The 15,324-nt window shown below is 35.8% G+C and overlaps 1 protein-coding gene across 3 annotated transcripts in view; it reads right to left on the bottom strand.

The window, feature by feature from the left end:
• LOC106874675 (tRNA-specific adenosine deaminase 1) overlaps positions 1–15,324 on the bottom strand; it is a 31,574-nt gene that overhangs the window by 7,266 nt on the left and 8,984 nt on the right. For all 3 annotated transcript variants that reach the window (XM_014922477.2, XM_052970741.1, XM_014922476.2), the window contains 6 exons: positions 14,052–14,106; positions 10,364–10,500; positions 8,677–8,885; positions 7,106–7,380; positions 3,405–3,598; positions 1,757–1,859 (listed from right to left, as the gene is read on the bottom strand). In XM_014922477.2, the coding sequence (XP_014777963.1) occupies positions 1,757–1,859; positions 3,405–3,598; positions 7,106–7,380; positions 8,677–8,885; positions 10,364–10,500; positions 14,052–14,106 (973 nt within the window). The remainder of the gene's footprint in view (positions 1–1,756; positions 1,860–3,404; positions 3,599–7,105; positions 7,381–8,676; positions 8,886–10,363; positions 10,501–14,051; positions 14,107–15,324) is intronic.

The following is a 15,324-nucleotide window of genomic DNA, read 5'->3' as shown; positions in this document are numbered from 1 at the left end:
TGTGTAAGGACTTTCGAGCGAGATCGTTGCCAGTGCCCATGGACTGGCTCTTGTGCGGGTGGCACATAAAATACACGATTTTGAGCATGGCCGTTGCCAGTACCTCCTGACTGGCTTTCGTGCCGGTGGCACGTAAAAAGCACCCACTACACTCTCTGAGTGGTTGGCGTTAGGAAGTGCATCCAGCTGTAGAAACTCTGCCAAATCAGATTGGAGCCTGGTGTAGCCATCTGGTTTCACTAGTCCTCAGTCAAATCGTCCAACCCATGCTAGCATGGAAAGCGGACGTTAAACGACGATGATGATGATGATGTTCTCAACCAGGGTCCATATAAGATTTGGTTGTTAAAATTTATGTGCAATGAAAACGGTTATACTTCTACAGTACACACAGCATTTTAACAATTTTTTTAATACAATTCTTAATAATCAATTATAAAAATATAATAGGATTTCTTAAACAACAACTGTTTATGAGGGTCCATCTGAGTAAAATAGGAATAAAACGGGTCCATAGGCAAAAAATGGTTGAGAACCACTGAATTAGATGAACCATTCAGTTAGACATTTGGGGCTGGGTGTGAGACACTGTTGAAGTAATGGGGGATAAACAGGGGAGCATTAGAGGGGTTTAGATGGTGCAATAGGTGAAAAAGTCATAGTAGAAGTAGCAGAAGTATTAATTTCAAATTTTGGCACAAGGCCAGCAAGTTTGGAGAATGGGATAAGTCAGTTGCATTGTTCCCAGTGTTCAACAGACACTTCTTTTATCATCCCCAAAAGGATGAAAGGAAAAGTGGACCTTAGCAGAATTCGAACTTTGAACATAAAGATGGATAAAATACTGCTAAGCATTTTGCCTGACATGCTAATGATTATGCCAGCTTGCCACCTTAGTAGCAATAGAAATATCAATATCAATAAAATAGAAAGTAAAGAAAGATATAACTCAACGCTGAGTTTTGTTTTAGTGAATATAACTGGAGATATAAGCAAGTTGGAGGAAGAAGCAGGTCAACAGCATCTCAGATACAAGCTGCAATTGAGTGTACAAAAAGAATAAAGGGTTAACAATTGAACAATTTCTTATTAAATGCTTTGCCATTTAGAATGCATCATTGAATTGCAACATTAAGAGCAGACCAAGCAATATGGTATAACAGTTGCATATGTTTCATTTATTGTAGTGGTTGGCATTTGGAAGGGGTTCCAGCTGCAAAATCCATGCCAAGACAAACAATGGAGGTTGGTACAGTCCTCTGGCTTGCCATCCTGTCAAATAGTCCAATCCATGCCAGGATGGAAGACAGATGTTAGATGATGATGATGTTTCTTTCTTAACCGTGTGGTTTTAGATACACTGTGTGGCACTTTGGGAAAGTGTCTTTTACTATAGCCCTGAGTGTGTGTGAGTGTGCATGCATGCATTTATGTATGTACTACTGTCTCCTTGCCCTGACTTCATGTGATAGTCGCAAATGAATGTCACCATCACACGAGTAGTCCTTCATGGACTACCTTCCATGAAAACATGCTTGGTCATATTGAAATATCACTTTGCTTGGAAATAGATAAGAGTTGGTGACAGGAGAGGCATCTAACCATAGAAAATCTGCTTCAATAAATTCTGTCCACCCAATATGAACATGTAAAAGTGGATGTTAAAATGATAAAACAATGATGATCATGTTACTGTCTCGCCATTTAGGATTGTAAGAAACAATGATTTATATTTTGAATATGTTTAATTACTAACTGGGCTGAGCAGTTATTTATCGATTTCAATGTTGCACCTTGCTTTCTGCCATTCACTGCAATTTCTTCAGTTGCATTTGCACCATTCTTATACCAAATTATTGCTGCAAAAAGAAGACAAATTCTGAAACATGGTAGAAATCAATACCATTCTTTTATTTATTTATTTATTTTATTTTTCCTTCTTATTTTTATAAATTTTTATCCATACTAGAGTTTGTTATGTAAATACCAAATTTTTTGAAATAAAAATGGTACCTTATTCCTGTTAGATCAACTGAAACAGGTAGTACTTAAGGACATACTATAACAAAGCACTGTAGTGTTTAAATTTATGACTGTGGGCCCAGTAAAATAATACCTTAAACCAGGGCCAAATTCCAAAAGGGTTTCAACTTATATTTCTGAAAAACCTAACTGTTAACATCAAATATTTAATCAGTTTTAATACTCCACAGTAAAAGTTGTTCATTTTTGTTGTTGATGTTGTTCATTTAGCATTTATTTAGTTTATTTCATAATTTGTGAACAATAGCATTGTTAGTTAGATTTCTAATGGGTCAGTAGTGAATTCATAGCATTTCTGATAGTTAAAGTGTCAAGGGAGTATCTGTCATTCAGTACAGCACAAATATTGCATAGGATTTCATATGAAGGTGTGTTTCAGATTTCTCAATGATGATTACATTTTTTGCTGATGATATATATTAGCACAAGACATACATTACACACGCACGTGTTTAGAAGAAATAAGGATAAAAACTAGTTTATATTATAGTTCCTACACACATTTCACCATTATGGTTGTTTAGAACACTACAATGGGTATTCTAAGTACATTTATCAGATGCTCAACAACAATGGCTCATCGGAGAACACTTTATGGCATTAGGTTACAGATAATTATATCACACATGTGTATATATATATATGAGGCAGGTGCTGAAATGTTCCTGGCTTTTAGGGTATTGTGAAAGGCTTGGTTGGAGGCCCAACCTTCTAAGTTCTTTTACAGGGCTTAGAAAAACTGAAGGACCACTGCAATAAGTGTTGTGAACCTGAGAGAGGAATATGCTGAATAAAATCATAATTAACTGCTCCTCCTGTATTTTATTTTACCCAGAGCCAGGAACTTTTCAGCACCCACTTGTGTGTGTGTATATACATATATCATCATCATCATTGTTTAAGAAAGACATTAAACAGTGATGATTCACACAGATACTTACATACATACATACATACATGCACACACAGGTGTGTGCGTGCGCATGCATACACACACACACACACTTATTCATTCATTCATAATGAGCTTGACAGTTTCTGTTTACCAAATTCTACTCACATAGTATTGGAAACCCTGAGGCAATGGTAGAAGATATTTGTCTAACTTGTTACTAATAAGAATCGGTTCTGCCCTTTTAATTTTCTATCAACTCAATGAATTTATCATTTTTTGGCTGAGCCATCTACACCCAATAGAAGTTGTTTCTCTTTACATTGCTAATACCAAAAGCTAAAATCCCATGATTGATATTGCTGATAATAAATAGTCAAACAGGAAATACAGATACCTGATGTTAGTCAATTTCTTTCACTTGTTTGCAGTTTGATTTTGTATTTTGTTTGCTTTATCATTTACTTACTTGTACTACATGGAATAACATTTTCTTTCAATTTACCAGTCTTGGAGTTGTTTTTATTGTCAGCAAATGAGAGAGAGGACTGTAAAATATTTGGTTTGTTCATGAGATAACTTTCAGGTAAATGAAGTGATTCAGCTTGTGTTTCAAATCTTCCCATAAGAGCTCTGTGGGCAGCATCAATACTGAATGGACACCTAAAACATGATCAAGATAACCAGAAAATATTCTAAATTAAATTGGAACGTATGTACAATATTGAATGGAGAAATACATAATATCAAGCTGGGGCTGACACACAACACCAAGTGGAGGTACTGAGTGGGAAAATAGATATAACATTGAGTAGAAACATATAAACAGTTGGAAGTGTGTGTGTGTGTGTGTGTGTGTGTGTGTGTGTGTGTGTGTGTGTGTGTGTAGGAGAATTTTTTTTTAAGATGCACCTGAATTTGAAAAACTTGTAATTCTTTTTAAATAAATTTATTTACATACATACCAAATTAGTTCCAACAATTTTTTGTTTATCAGTGGTATAAACATTTATTAAACAATGGGATTTTATAAATTGTAAATTGCAAAGTAAAAAACATGCTTAAATGATTAAACGTTCACAAAATTCAATGGCAGGGGTAGATAATATCAAAAATGATCGGTGAAGAATATAAAAAATGTGGATTATTAAAAGTTTGGCCATGTTGGGTTAAGAGAGAGAAATAAGAAAAGAAGAGAATAAAAAGGTTTTTTTTTTACAATTTCTGTCATGTGTTTGATTGTGTTTTTTTTCTGTCGTGTACAAGGCTGTATGGTGTTATTGTAAAGTGATTTGGAGTTGTGGTTTCGAAAGCCAAGGGGAAGACTGTTACTAAATTATGTCTGTTGTATCTGGTTGTTTTTTTGTGGAGAAACTGATTTTTTTTTCTTTCTTTTTAGTGTTTTTTCTTCTTTCTGAAGGATATTTAGCTGTGGTCTATATTTTTTAATGAGTATGCTTTCCTTATTCAATCTGAATTGGGTTGAATTGTTTCCAATGCATTGATAGAGAGGGAAGATTTGGCATTTCGGGTTTATGTCTGTGGAGCATTTCACCATAAAAATCACTGCACCTGTGCATTGAAGAACTTAATCTGTGTCCTCAAATGTGGTGGGTGTGATGGAGACTACATAGGTCGAACTAGTTTGACCTTGAGTGACAGACTGATGGTACACAGGCAACAAATCCAGGACCCCACAACTAGGAAAATTCCCATAAGCAAACACCTAGACCAATGCCCCACAAACATAAACCTGAAATATTAAATCTTCCCTCTCTATCAATGCACCAGAAACAATTCAACCCAATTCTGATTGAATAAGGAAAGCATACTCATTAAAAAATATAAGCCACAGCTAAATATCCTTTATAAAGAAGAAAAAACACTAAAAAGAAGAAAAACTTAATTTCTTCACAAAAAACCCCAGATACAACAGACATAATTTAGTAACAATCTTCCCCTTGGATTTCGAAACCACAACTCCAAATCACTATACAATAACACCATACACCTTCTCAAACACCAGTTGCTGATGTCATCTATCTCTAGACCAATGAAATTTTACCTCTGATCAGAACCAGGCCCTCAGGAAAAAAAAAAACACTGACCCTTTAAGAGAATCAACCAAATGGAACGGTTGATGACCATTCCCTACAGAGAAGTCAACCAGGCAGAACACCAAACTTGACCACCAGAAAGAATAAGACATCATCAGAATTATGACGAATCAAAAATTAGATCTGTTCACAGAAAAACTTATAAATACACTGATTCCAAAACACTCCATTACAAGTGAAAAGCCTTGTACACGACAGAAAAAAAAAATCAAACACAAGATGACAGAAACTGTAAAAAAAAACAAACCTTTTTTATTCTCTTCTTTTCTTATTTCTCTCTCTTAACTCAACATGACCAAAATTTTAATAATCCACATTTTATATTCTTTGCCAATCATTTTTGATATTATCTACCCCGTCATTGAATTTAATTATATACATGCTTTCTACTTTGCAATTTACAATTTATAAAATCCCATTGTTTAATAAATGTTTATACCACTGATAAACAAAAAAATTGTTGAAACTAGTTTGGTATGTATGTAAATAAATTTATTTAAAAACAATTACAAGTTTTTCAAATTCAGGTGCATTTTCAAAAAAAAAATTCTCCTATATTTTTTCCTGCATGGAAATACATCCCTTCTTTCCACACACCCACACACACACACACACACACACACACACACACACATATATATATATTGCAAGGCAAGTTTACACATTGTAAAATCCATTTCACTTATATCAGTAATGCTCTGGAGAAATGCATGATTAACAGACTACTGTCAATAGAGTCAATGCTGTCTGACCATAACAGCCTACATACATCACATCTATAAATCATATGTACTTGAGCAGGAGAGATTTTACATGATTGCTTAATCTGGTAGAAATAGCAACCAAATCTCCTTTATATCCCATATTAATAAATGAAAATCACACAATAGGTGAATAAAAGACAGGCTGACTGAAAGGTCTTTAACTATAGGTCTATTTGATTAAGCGTGAAGTGGGGGTTAAGCAAGAAGAACAATAACCATCTTTATCATCATCATCATCGTTTAACGTCTGCTTTCCATGCTAGCATGGGTTGGACGATTTGACTGAGGACTGGCGAACCAGATGGCTACACCAGGCCCCAATCTATAAATTACTGAAATTATAAAACCGCTTAGAGATGCACAGATCATAGCTGCAGTGTGCTATGAAATATGTAGCTTGTGCAACTTTATGTCTAACACAAACATTCTAAACTACATAAATCATTAAAATGTTGCAATCACTAGCTTAAAAATATACTTTTATCTTCTCTGTGTTCTCCCATCATTCTTACAATGGTTATTGCTTTTCTGAGTCTGTTTTGTTGAGAGAAGAGTATGCTGTACAGTTGAAAAATGTGAGAGTTGTTATAATTGTCAGACAGTCTCATGTGTGCAGAAATGGTGCTGGCTAGGTGAAAGGTAAAGGCTGAAAGAAGATAAGAAAGAAGTCAAGAGTGTTGATGTTTTGTTTCTTGGGCCTAATCAGAATAGAAGACTAACATCTGCAAATATTTCAGCCTCTGTGCCAGAGATGTCTGTTTTGGATATATGTCAAAGTGAATACGAGTTGTATACTTTGAAATTATTGAAGACGATGATTTTAAACAGAGATGAAGTCTGATAAATGTCTTCAAAGATGAAAGAAAAGAAAATAACAAGTGGTGGTTGGAGGAGCTTGAAGAGTAGAATAGATATATAGACATAAGATTAACTTATAGAAATGATGAAGAGAAACTTTGAATCAGACTAAGGAGAAGCCTTTATTAATATTTAGGGAAGAGATGTGAATGGATTCCATGCACATGCAGACGTCCCCTTTTAGAACAATGCTGGAATATAGTGTCTAGTTTAGCAAAGATAGGTTATAGATAATAGATTTACAGTTCCGAAAAGAATAAAATATATGATAAAAGATGAGAGATTTGTGCCCCAGAGAGTAATAAGGATAGGAAGATTGCCCAACTGTAAAAACAACTGCTCCAACAGTACTCAAATTTACGAAAAAACCATCCCATTGGAAAATGGATGCAAAACAGTAAAAACAAGTGAATAAAATACATAGCACCTACTTTGCAATAATAAAAGACTTGAAGTAAATTGGTTCGAAAAGGAAGTGGCTCAACAAAGCACCTTGACATCCCAGAAAATTCCATCTGGCAATTTTATCACTGCAAGACATGCTAAGTGTACGGTCCCCTCGGCCTGGCTTAATCCTGAGAGCATTTATGCAATGATAGTTAATTCCTGGTTCATAGGTATCTTGTTTTCCAAAGGGCACACACTTGGCACCTGTTCGAAAAATGTCTTCAGCCAAAGCAAATGATGAATCTGTCAAATGTTTCACCTGAAATACAATATTATTAATTCTAGAATGTTAAAGTCATTTTAAGTGACATGAAAGTAGACAAAACTTGCAATGAACAGAATCTGTAGCATGAACAGAATCTGTAGCATGAACAGTAAATTATTATGATACAACACTGGCCAAAACAGTGTAAGTTTTCTGAAAAAGAAAGTTTTTCATTTAAATGAATTACTTTCTTCAGAAGAGGTATTTTATATCATACACAAGAAATTAGTGCTTCCTTGTAGAAAGCTGGAATATTTCAGTTGAAATTGCTGAAACTGAGGGTTCATTTGAAGAGATGAAACTTAATGAAAAAAGACAACACCTTATAACTAAAGACAATAAGGAAACAGACTTATGTATATAAGTTTTAAAGAGACAAGTACTTGACCATAAACTGGATTCAATAGATTTTACTTGCCTGTATAGTCCCTCTGGCACTGATACCAAGCCACTTTCTCAATTCACTTTACTCGATTTTTTTTTGTAAATTGACATGGTACATACAATGGATTACCTTCAGTTCATTTCTTTCCATCCACTAAAGGTTTCTATGCTCATTGTCCAAGCTTCACTATTATATGGCATTATGCTCCTTATGCAAAATAAGATATTCCTTGCCAGCTAAGGTAACAGTCCCTTAAGCTTTTTCCATATAATTCTTACCCAAGTTACAATATTTTTTTTAATGAAATTCACCTCTGGTAATAATTATTTCAACTAAATGGCAGAACCTGTCTACATCTTCAAGTATCTGTGTAGTATAATCTCCATATTTAGCTAATCATTGCTATTTTTAGTAAACCAATTATTATCCATCTAAAGATCTTTTTCTTGTATAATGTACAATACCATTTCACAGATGTTACAGAAATTTTCAAATGTTTACTCCTAACTATATTTCAGCTTTGACTAAATTTATCTTTTGATATTGTTTTAATGTAACATTCTACACTCCATGTATATCTTTGATAGATACACCAGGTTATCATCAATTAATGAAGTATATATCTCTGTTTTAACAATAAGTACAATGTATTTCCATGTCATAAACAGTGACTAAAAGGGTTAGAATGTGGAAGTGCATCCAACCATAAAACGTTATGTGAAAACATCCTGCCCAGATCCCATCCCATCAAGAGGAAGCAAATATAGGGAAAATGATGATAGAGCCTGAGGGGTTTTCTGTTTGCACACTAAATTCCTTTTATTCCCAATCTAGGCTTTGTTTGAAATGCTCTTACATTATTGACATGGAGTATTCGGGATAACAGATCTGTAAATATAACTCACATTATCTTTTCCAGGAAACTGAAGTCTTTCACATGAGCTTTCACACATGCCATCATCAATTTTAAATTTTTTAGCAATTGGTTCTTCAGCTGTTTGTTTGATTTGATCCTCCTCTAAAGAGTTTGTGTGGCTTGGAACATTTACACAGACCTCTCCAATCCTAGAGAACGTATCTTCAGGCATCATTGGGAATATGGAAGCATCACCACCTGTTTAAGGAAATGTAGCATTCAAGATATCAATTAAATCTCTTATGATGTTGATGTCATAGATACTAAAAGATTTTAATTGAAATATAACGAAAGTTAACTACAGTTGTCTGGGTAACATAAGATTACAAACTTTTAACCACTGTATCACTCAAACATCTTTGTAACTTAAGATGCACAACCAACTGTTGCATGAGAATGAACTGGTATGCAGAAATGATGTCACAGATACTAATGGAGCCCTGAAATTATACATGTACCTCACCAGAAACACCTTCAATCCAGGTATATGCAATATATAGCCTTGCTCACAAACAGAAAAAAACAATTTGACAACGACAATGACTACTACTACTACTACTACTACTACTACTTCTTCTTCTTCTTCTTCTTCCCCCTCCTCCGCCGCCATTTACTCTCAATTGTCCATGCTGGTATGAGTTGGGTAGTTTTACCAGGGCTTGTAAGCTGGAAAGCTGCACCAGACTCCAGTCTGATCTGGCATGGTTTCTACAGTTGGATGCCCTTCCTAACACCAACCACTCCGAGAGTGTAATGAGTGCTTTTATATGCCACTGGCACAGGTGCCAATTGCATGACATCACTATTTGCCATGACTATGATTTTACTTGGCTTGATGGGTCTTCTCAAGCACGGCATAATGCCAAAGGTCTTGGTCACTCGTCCACTGTCTAAATTTCTCTAGTGACTAAAAGGATTCTTCCATAAGATGAAGCATCCAAGTCTAAAATGTACAACAGATGAAGTAACAGATATAATCTATGAGTTATGAAGAAGCTAATAACAAATGTTCTTAATAAAAAAGCAGGAAACATTTCATCTTGCCTGCATACAAAACCCTTTTAAATTAATAGTCTTCAAATGAATTGCTACAGCAACTGAACAACAAATCTGACTCAGCTTAAAATCCTCCAACTACAATCCATGCCCCACATCCACTGACACCTACAACACTTCAACTCAGTGCACCACAACACATCAACAGCACATAGTAATCCACCAATACCATTTACACAGCTAAAGAAAGCAAAGCCACAACTGACCTTATCAATTTGAAATGATCCACCCATTTCATTAGTAAGAGCAATGAGAAATCATTCCTAAAATTGCCATTCACACTCAGCAGTGACTGCCACAGACCCTGAGTAGTAGACCATTTCTAACCTATAACAAAATTCAGGATCAAGAAGAATTATGCTGTAGAACAATAAGACATCCAAGGAATATAAATTTCACCAAACAAGTCTCAGTTTACTGAGAACTGATAATAGCTACAGTCAAAGAAGGGGCTGCAACCATTGGTGAGATACTGTGCTGAAGAAGACCAACCCAACCCATGCAAGTATGAAAAACAGGTCAAAATGATGACGACGACGATGATGGTGGTGGTGGTGGTGGTGGTGGTTTTGACAATTGTGATGGTGTTGATGATGGTGATGAAGATACATAATACTTACATGGTGTACTGCTCATGAAAAATTGAAATTCAACATTATTTTTAAGCAGACATTGATTGTGTGCTTTTGAAGCTGGCAACACAAACACTTCACTCTCTTCACCATTATAAACCAATGATATCTCGTGATAAAGGAACCTGCAAGTGAGGAAATTGTTTAAGTAATATAGATATACAATAGTATATCATAGTATGTAAAGCCTATATTCATTGGTTACCTAAGGAGTTTAGAATTAGTTGTGGGAGAGATAAAAGATAAGGAGGAAGTACAGTGGAGTGGGGGTTGAAATGAGGAGAAGAAAGAGGAAGAAAAGAAGAAGGAAAAGGGTAAAAAGAGGGAGATGAGAAAGAAGGGAAGTGAAGTACAGAACAGGAAGAAATGGGAGAATGAGGAATAAGAGGAAGTGGAGAGATAAAAAGAATACAAAGAAATAAGGAGAAAAGGTGTAGACAAAGAGGGAGGATGAAGAGAGAAAGAAAGAGTGCCCATAACCATTTCAGCCTTCTCTGATTGTGGGTACGATGCTAAAATTGTTATGGTTCAGTTTAAATACTTTGAGATTAGTTATTGGTGAGAGTACAAAAGTGAAAGTTTCAGAATTCTACGATATAATTTGGAAAAGTATTTAGGCATAGGAGTGGCTGTGTGGTAAGTAGCTTGCTTACCAACCACATGGTTCTGGGTTCAGTCCCACTGCGTGACACTTTGGGCAAGTGTCTTCTACTATAGCCTCGGGCTGACCAAAGCCTTGTGAGTGGATTTGATAGACGGAAACTGAAAGAAGCCCGTCGTATATATGTGTATATATGGCGGTGCCCCAGCATGGCCACAGCTCATGAGCTGAAACTAGATAAAATGAAAATGAAATATATATATATATATATGTATGTATGTATGTATGTGTATGTATATGTTTTTGTGTGTCTGTCTTTGTCCCCCCAACATTGCTTGACAACTGATGCTGGTGTGTTTACGTCCCCGTAACTTAGCGGTTCGGCAAAAGAGACCAATAGAATAACTTCTAGGCTTACAAAGAATAAGTCCTGGGGTCGATTTGCTCGACTAAAAGGCGGTGCTCCAGCATGGCCGCAGTCAAATGACTGAGACAAGTAAAAGAGTAAAAAAGAGAGTAAGAGTAAAGAGTTGATTAAATAATGTGTTTAGTTTGTTGTGTGTCAGACAGTGCATTTTTAGGTTAGATATGAATTTTAAAAAGGCATCAATGAGCAGGGGTTCTCAAACTCACAAATATTCAGCCCTGCCACCCACCATAAAATATTAGTCAAACTTTTTGTCTCTGTGGCTCCCATCTCTTTAGTAAAAAGAAGATAGGATATTTTGCATCTGTTCAATGCCTGCATAGCCTGGATACTTGGCTGAATGGTGGCTCAAGCAAGTTGTGGTGCACTGATTGGTGAAACTAGGATTATAGACCTAGATTTTGCTAATGATGTACTTATTCTTACTGAGTCTTTGGATGTCTTAAGGAGTGCTCTCCTTTCACTGAATGAGGAAACAGAACCATTTGACCTTAGAGTCTCTTGGGTCAAGATGAAACTCCAGTCCTTTGTTGGCTTCTTGGAGGACTCCACTTTGTCTGTCTCTGTTGCAGGTGAGAATGTCAAAGTTGTTGACCATTTCAGCAGTGAGATTCATAGCAGCATTAGCTGAGTCTAAAGTCCTAAAAAGACTTGGACTTGCTTGTGCAGTTGTGCATTCATGGACAAGGGTGTTTGGTGCTGCTGATATATGCACAGGAGGACAAAAGTTAAGGGTTTTAGGTCTCTGATCCTCCCTATCCTGCTCTATAGGTGCAAGACTTGGACACTGTTGTAGAAATTTAAACTCCTTTGGTTCCAGGACCCTTTGCAGGGTTAAGGGTTACAGTTGGTTGGATTTTGTATCCAACCAACGACTTCACTCAGAAACTGGGACATGTCCTGTTACTTATATGATTCAGACTGTTTGGCCATGTTGCTCAATTTTCCAAGTTAGACCCTGTTTGCTGTGGTCTCTTCACCTTGCATCCAGCTGGATTGACAGCACATGTTGATCACATGCTACATGGTCACAGTAGATGCGGAGGTAATATTATGGAGATGGAGACTGACAGGGATTCTACTTGATGGGTTACCTGGGAGGTAACCAGGAATATACCAACAAATGGTGAATGCAGCAACATGCTGCAAAGGTGCATGTCCCCATGTCTGGTCATGTATTTATTTACTATGGAGTTAAACTCAGTTAAAGTTTAAAATCATCTTTTATTAGCTTTCTTGTTACTATATTTCTGTTGAAATACACTGTGTTTATTTCAATTAATTTTGAAAGCAATGAAAAATTCAGTAAAATAACTGTCATAATTCAGTTGGTGTTGGAACATAAATCCACATGACATTTTAATGGAACTTTTTAATTTGGATTTCTTTAAAACAGGAAGTTTGTATCATAGAACAAGAGGCAGTCGCAAAAGGTCCAGTATTGAAAGGACATGACAATTTTCCACACTGTCAAAGATAGCAAAGCATTCACACTCTCAGAGTGTGGGTGCTTTGCTCATATACAATCACTGATATTGTATTCTATTATTATGCAAGGACTTAATTCTGTTTGTCTTATTCCACCAATAAATTGAAAAAAATATGGATTAATATCTGTCTAATGGTTTACAATCAGAGATAGAATTTGCAAATGCAGTCAGGAATTAACAAACCTACAGAGATACTTTATAAGAGGTGAACTAATTATCACAAATGTTTTAAAACATCAATCTGTCAGAAATAGCAACAAAGTTACTGTCTTAAAAAAAAAGAATACATTGAACAATGTAGTTGCTAATATACAAAAAGAGAAGTTGGTGAGAACCGAATTAAGGTTAAACAACAAAAAAGTTTCTGGAATAAAACAAACAAAAAATGTGAAAGTGATATAATAAACTAGGTAACATTACAGAATTGTTATAAAGCTTATTTTCTCTAAATATCCCATCATTATTGATCTAAAGAAAACATTAACATTATGAAGCTTATGCAATATTATGAGTTTATTTATAATGGTTTCTAAATGCATGATAATAAATGAGTGTTCAGTCCCTAGTAAAGAGGAACACAGATGAGAATTTTAGGTATTTGTGATATTCTTCAATCCTGAAGCTAGAAGTATCAATTTATTACACTTGCACAAAGCTTTAGTGTTTAGGAGAAATGAGAAGCTGTGATGTTCATGTCTTTCTTGAGGATATTAGCATCATTATCATCATCATTTAAAGTCTGTTTCCCATGGATTGGACAGTTTGATAGGTTGCACCAAGCTCCATTGTTAACTTTGGGATGGTTTCTACAGCTGGATGCCCCTCCTAATGCCAGTCACCTTACACCATGTACTAGGTGCTTTTTCATGCACTAGTGAGATCAAGTAAGTTGTAAGACAGAAAAAGAAAAAGATCCTACAACTAAATAAGTGGGGTTGTATTAGAGAGGAGAAGGTGGCAAAATAGCTCCAGTAAAGGATTAAAACCAGTTAGGGAACACAGTTTGCCAGAAAATTACCCTTACACTTTGCTACTCCCCTGCATCTAGAACAATCAATGGTATCATATAGTAATCACATTGTCATTTATTAATATCACTGAGTAATTTGTAAGACAGAGTTATAAAATCAATCAAGAGTAACTAAAACAAATAATTACCGAAGAAATGCTCTCCTTGCTATAACTTCAGCATGACTGTCATTAAGGACATCACCTAGAAAATATATATTAAGCTAGGAGCTGAATCAATTTTAACAAATCAAACCAGATGTTACATATTTTAATGACAATTTTATTATATCTTTTATCTTTGGCTTTTTACTTATTTGCATCACTGGGGTGTGGTTAAGCTGAAGGCACTGCCTTCAATGGTTTTAGTCAAACAGATTGATCACAATACTTATTTTTAAGTCTGGTGCTTATTCTATTGGTCTCTTCTACTGAACTGCTAAGTTATAGGGACATAAACAAACCAACACCAGTTGTTAAGTGGTGGAACAGGAGACAGACACAGACAAACACACATGCACATGCACACACACAACAAGCTTCCATGTAGTTTCCATCCCTCAGATTCACTCAGAAGACATTGGTGGACCTGGGGCTACAGTAGAACACATTTACTTAAGATGCTACACAGTAGAACTGAACCCAAAACCACATGGAATTGCAAAGCAAGCTTCTTAACCACACAGCCATATCCACTAGTGTAGCTGGGGTGGGGGCGGTAGGGGGCAGCACTTTTGGGTCTACTGTAGGCAATAGGTGTTTTTTGTGGGGTCCGGGGGTAGCAAACAGAAGGGCCGCCCTGGGCAGGACATACTCTAGCTATGCTAGTGGCCACACCATAACATAAATAATCATCTGAAGACATGGTCATAGGTCCAAATCACTTTACAGCTTATAGTGCTGGTATGGTCTAAAGAAAGACACCTGTTTGGTTAGCTAAGAAATATATTTCTGCTGCTACTCCTAAGTTCTGTAGTTAATTGTAATCTGCTCCAACAACATGTGAATTTACAAAATTCACCAAAATGCCACCTTACCTTTATTAATACAGCAAATAAGCACAGACACAAGTGTGGTTGTGTGAATAGGTGCAGGTGTGGCTGTTTGGTTAAGAAACTTTCATCCCAAATATGTGGTCTTGGGTTCAGTCCCACAGTGTGGCATCCAGGGTAAGTGTCTTGTACTATGGTTCCAACACAACCAAAGTCTTGTGAATAGATTTGTTAGATATATGTATATATACATATATATGTGTCTGACAAGGCTTAGCGAAAGCGCTCACACACTATAAAAAAACTTCTTCCCAAAAGAGGTTAGTAACATCCTCATAGCATATTTTTAGAGGTGGTGATCCAGTATCAGATGATGAAAGGTTAGTGTGTAACAGAGAATTAGAGAGGCATATATATATATATATGTATAT

The sequence above is a fragment of the Octopus bimaculoides genome, chromosome 1 (assembly GCF_001194135.2).
Source record: "Octopus bimaculoides isolate UCB-OBI-ISO-001 chromosome 1, ASM119413v2, whole genome shotgun sequence".
NCBI lineage: Eukaryota > Metazoa > Mollusca > Cephalopoda > Octopoda > Octopodidae > Octopus > Octopus bimaculoides.
The sequence above is the reverse complement of the archived record's forward strand: the minus strand, read 5'-3'. Positions and strand labels throughout refer to the sequence as shown.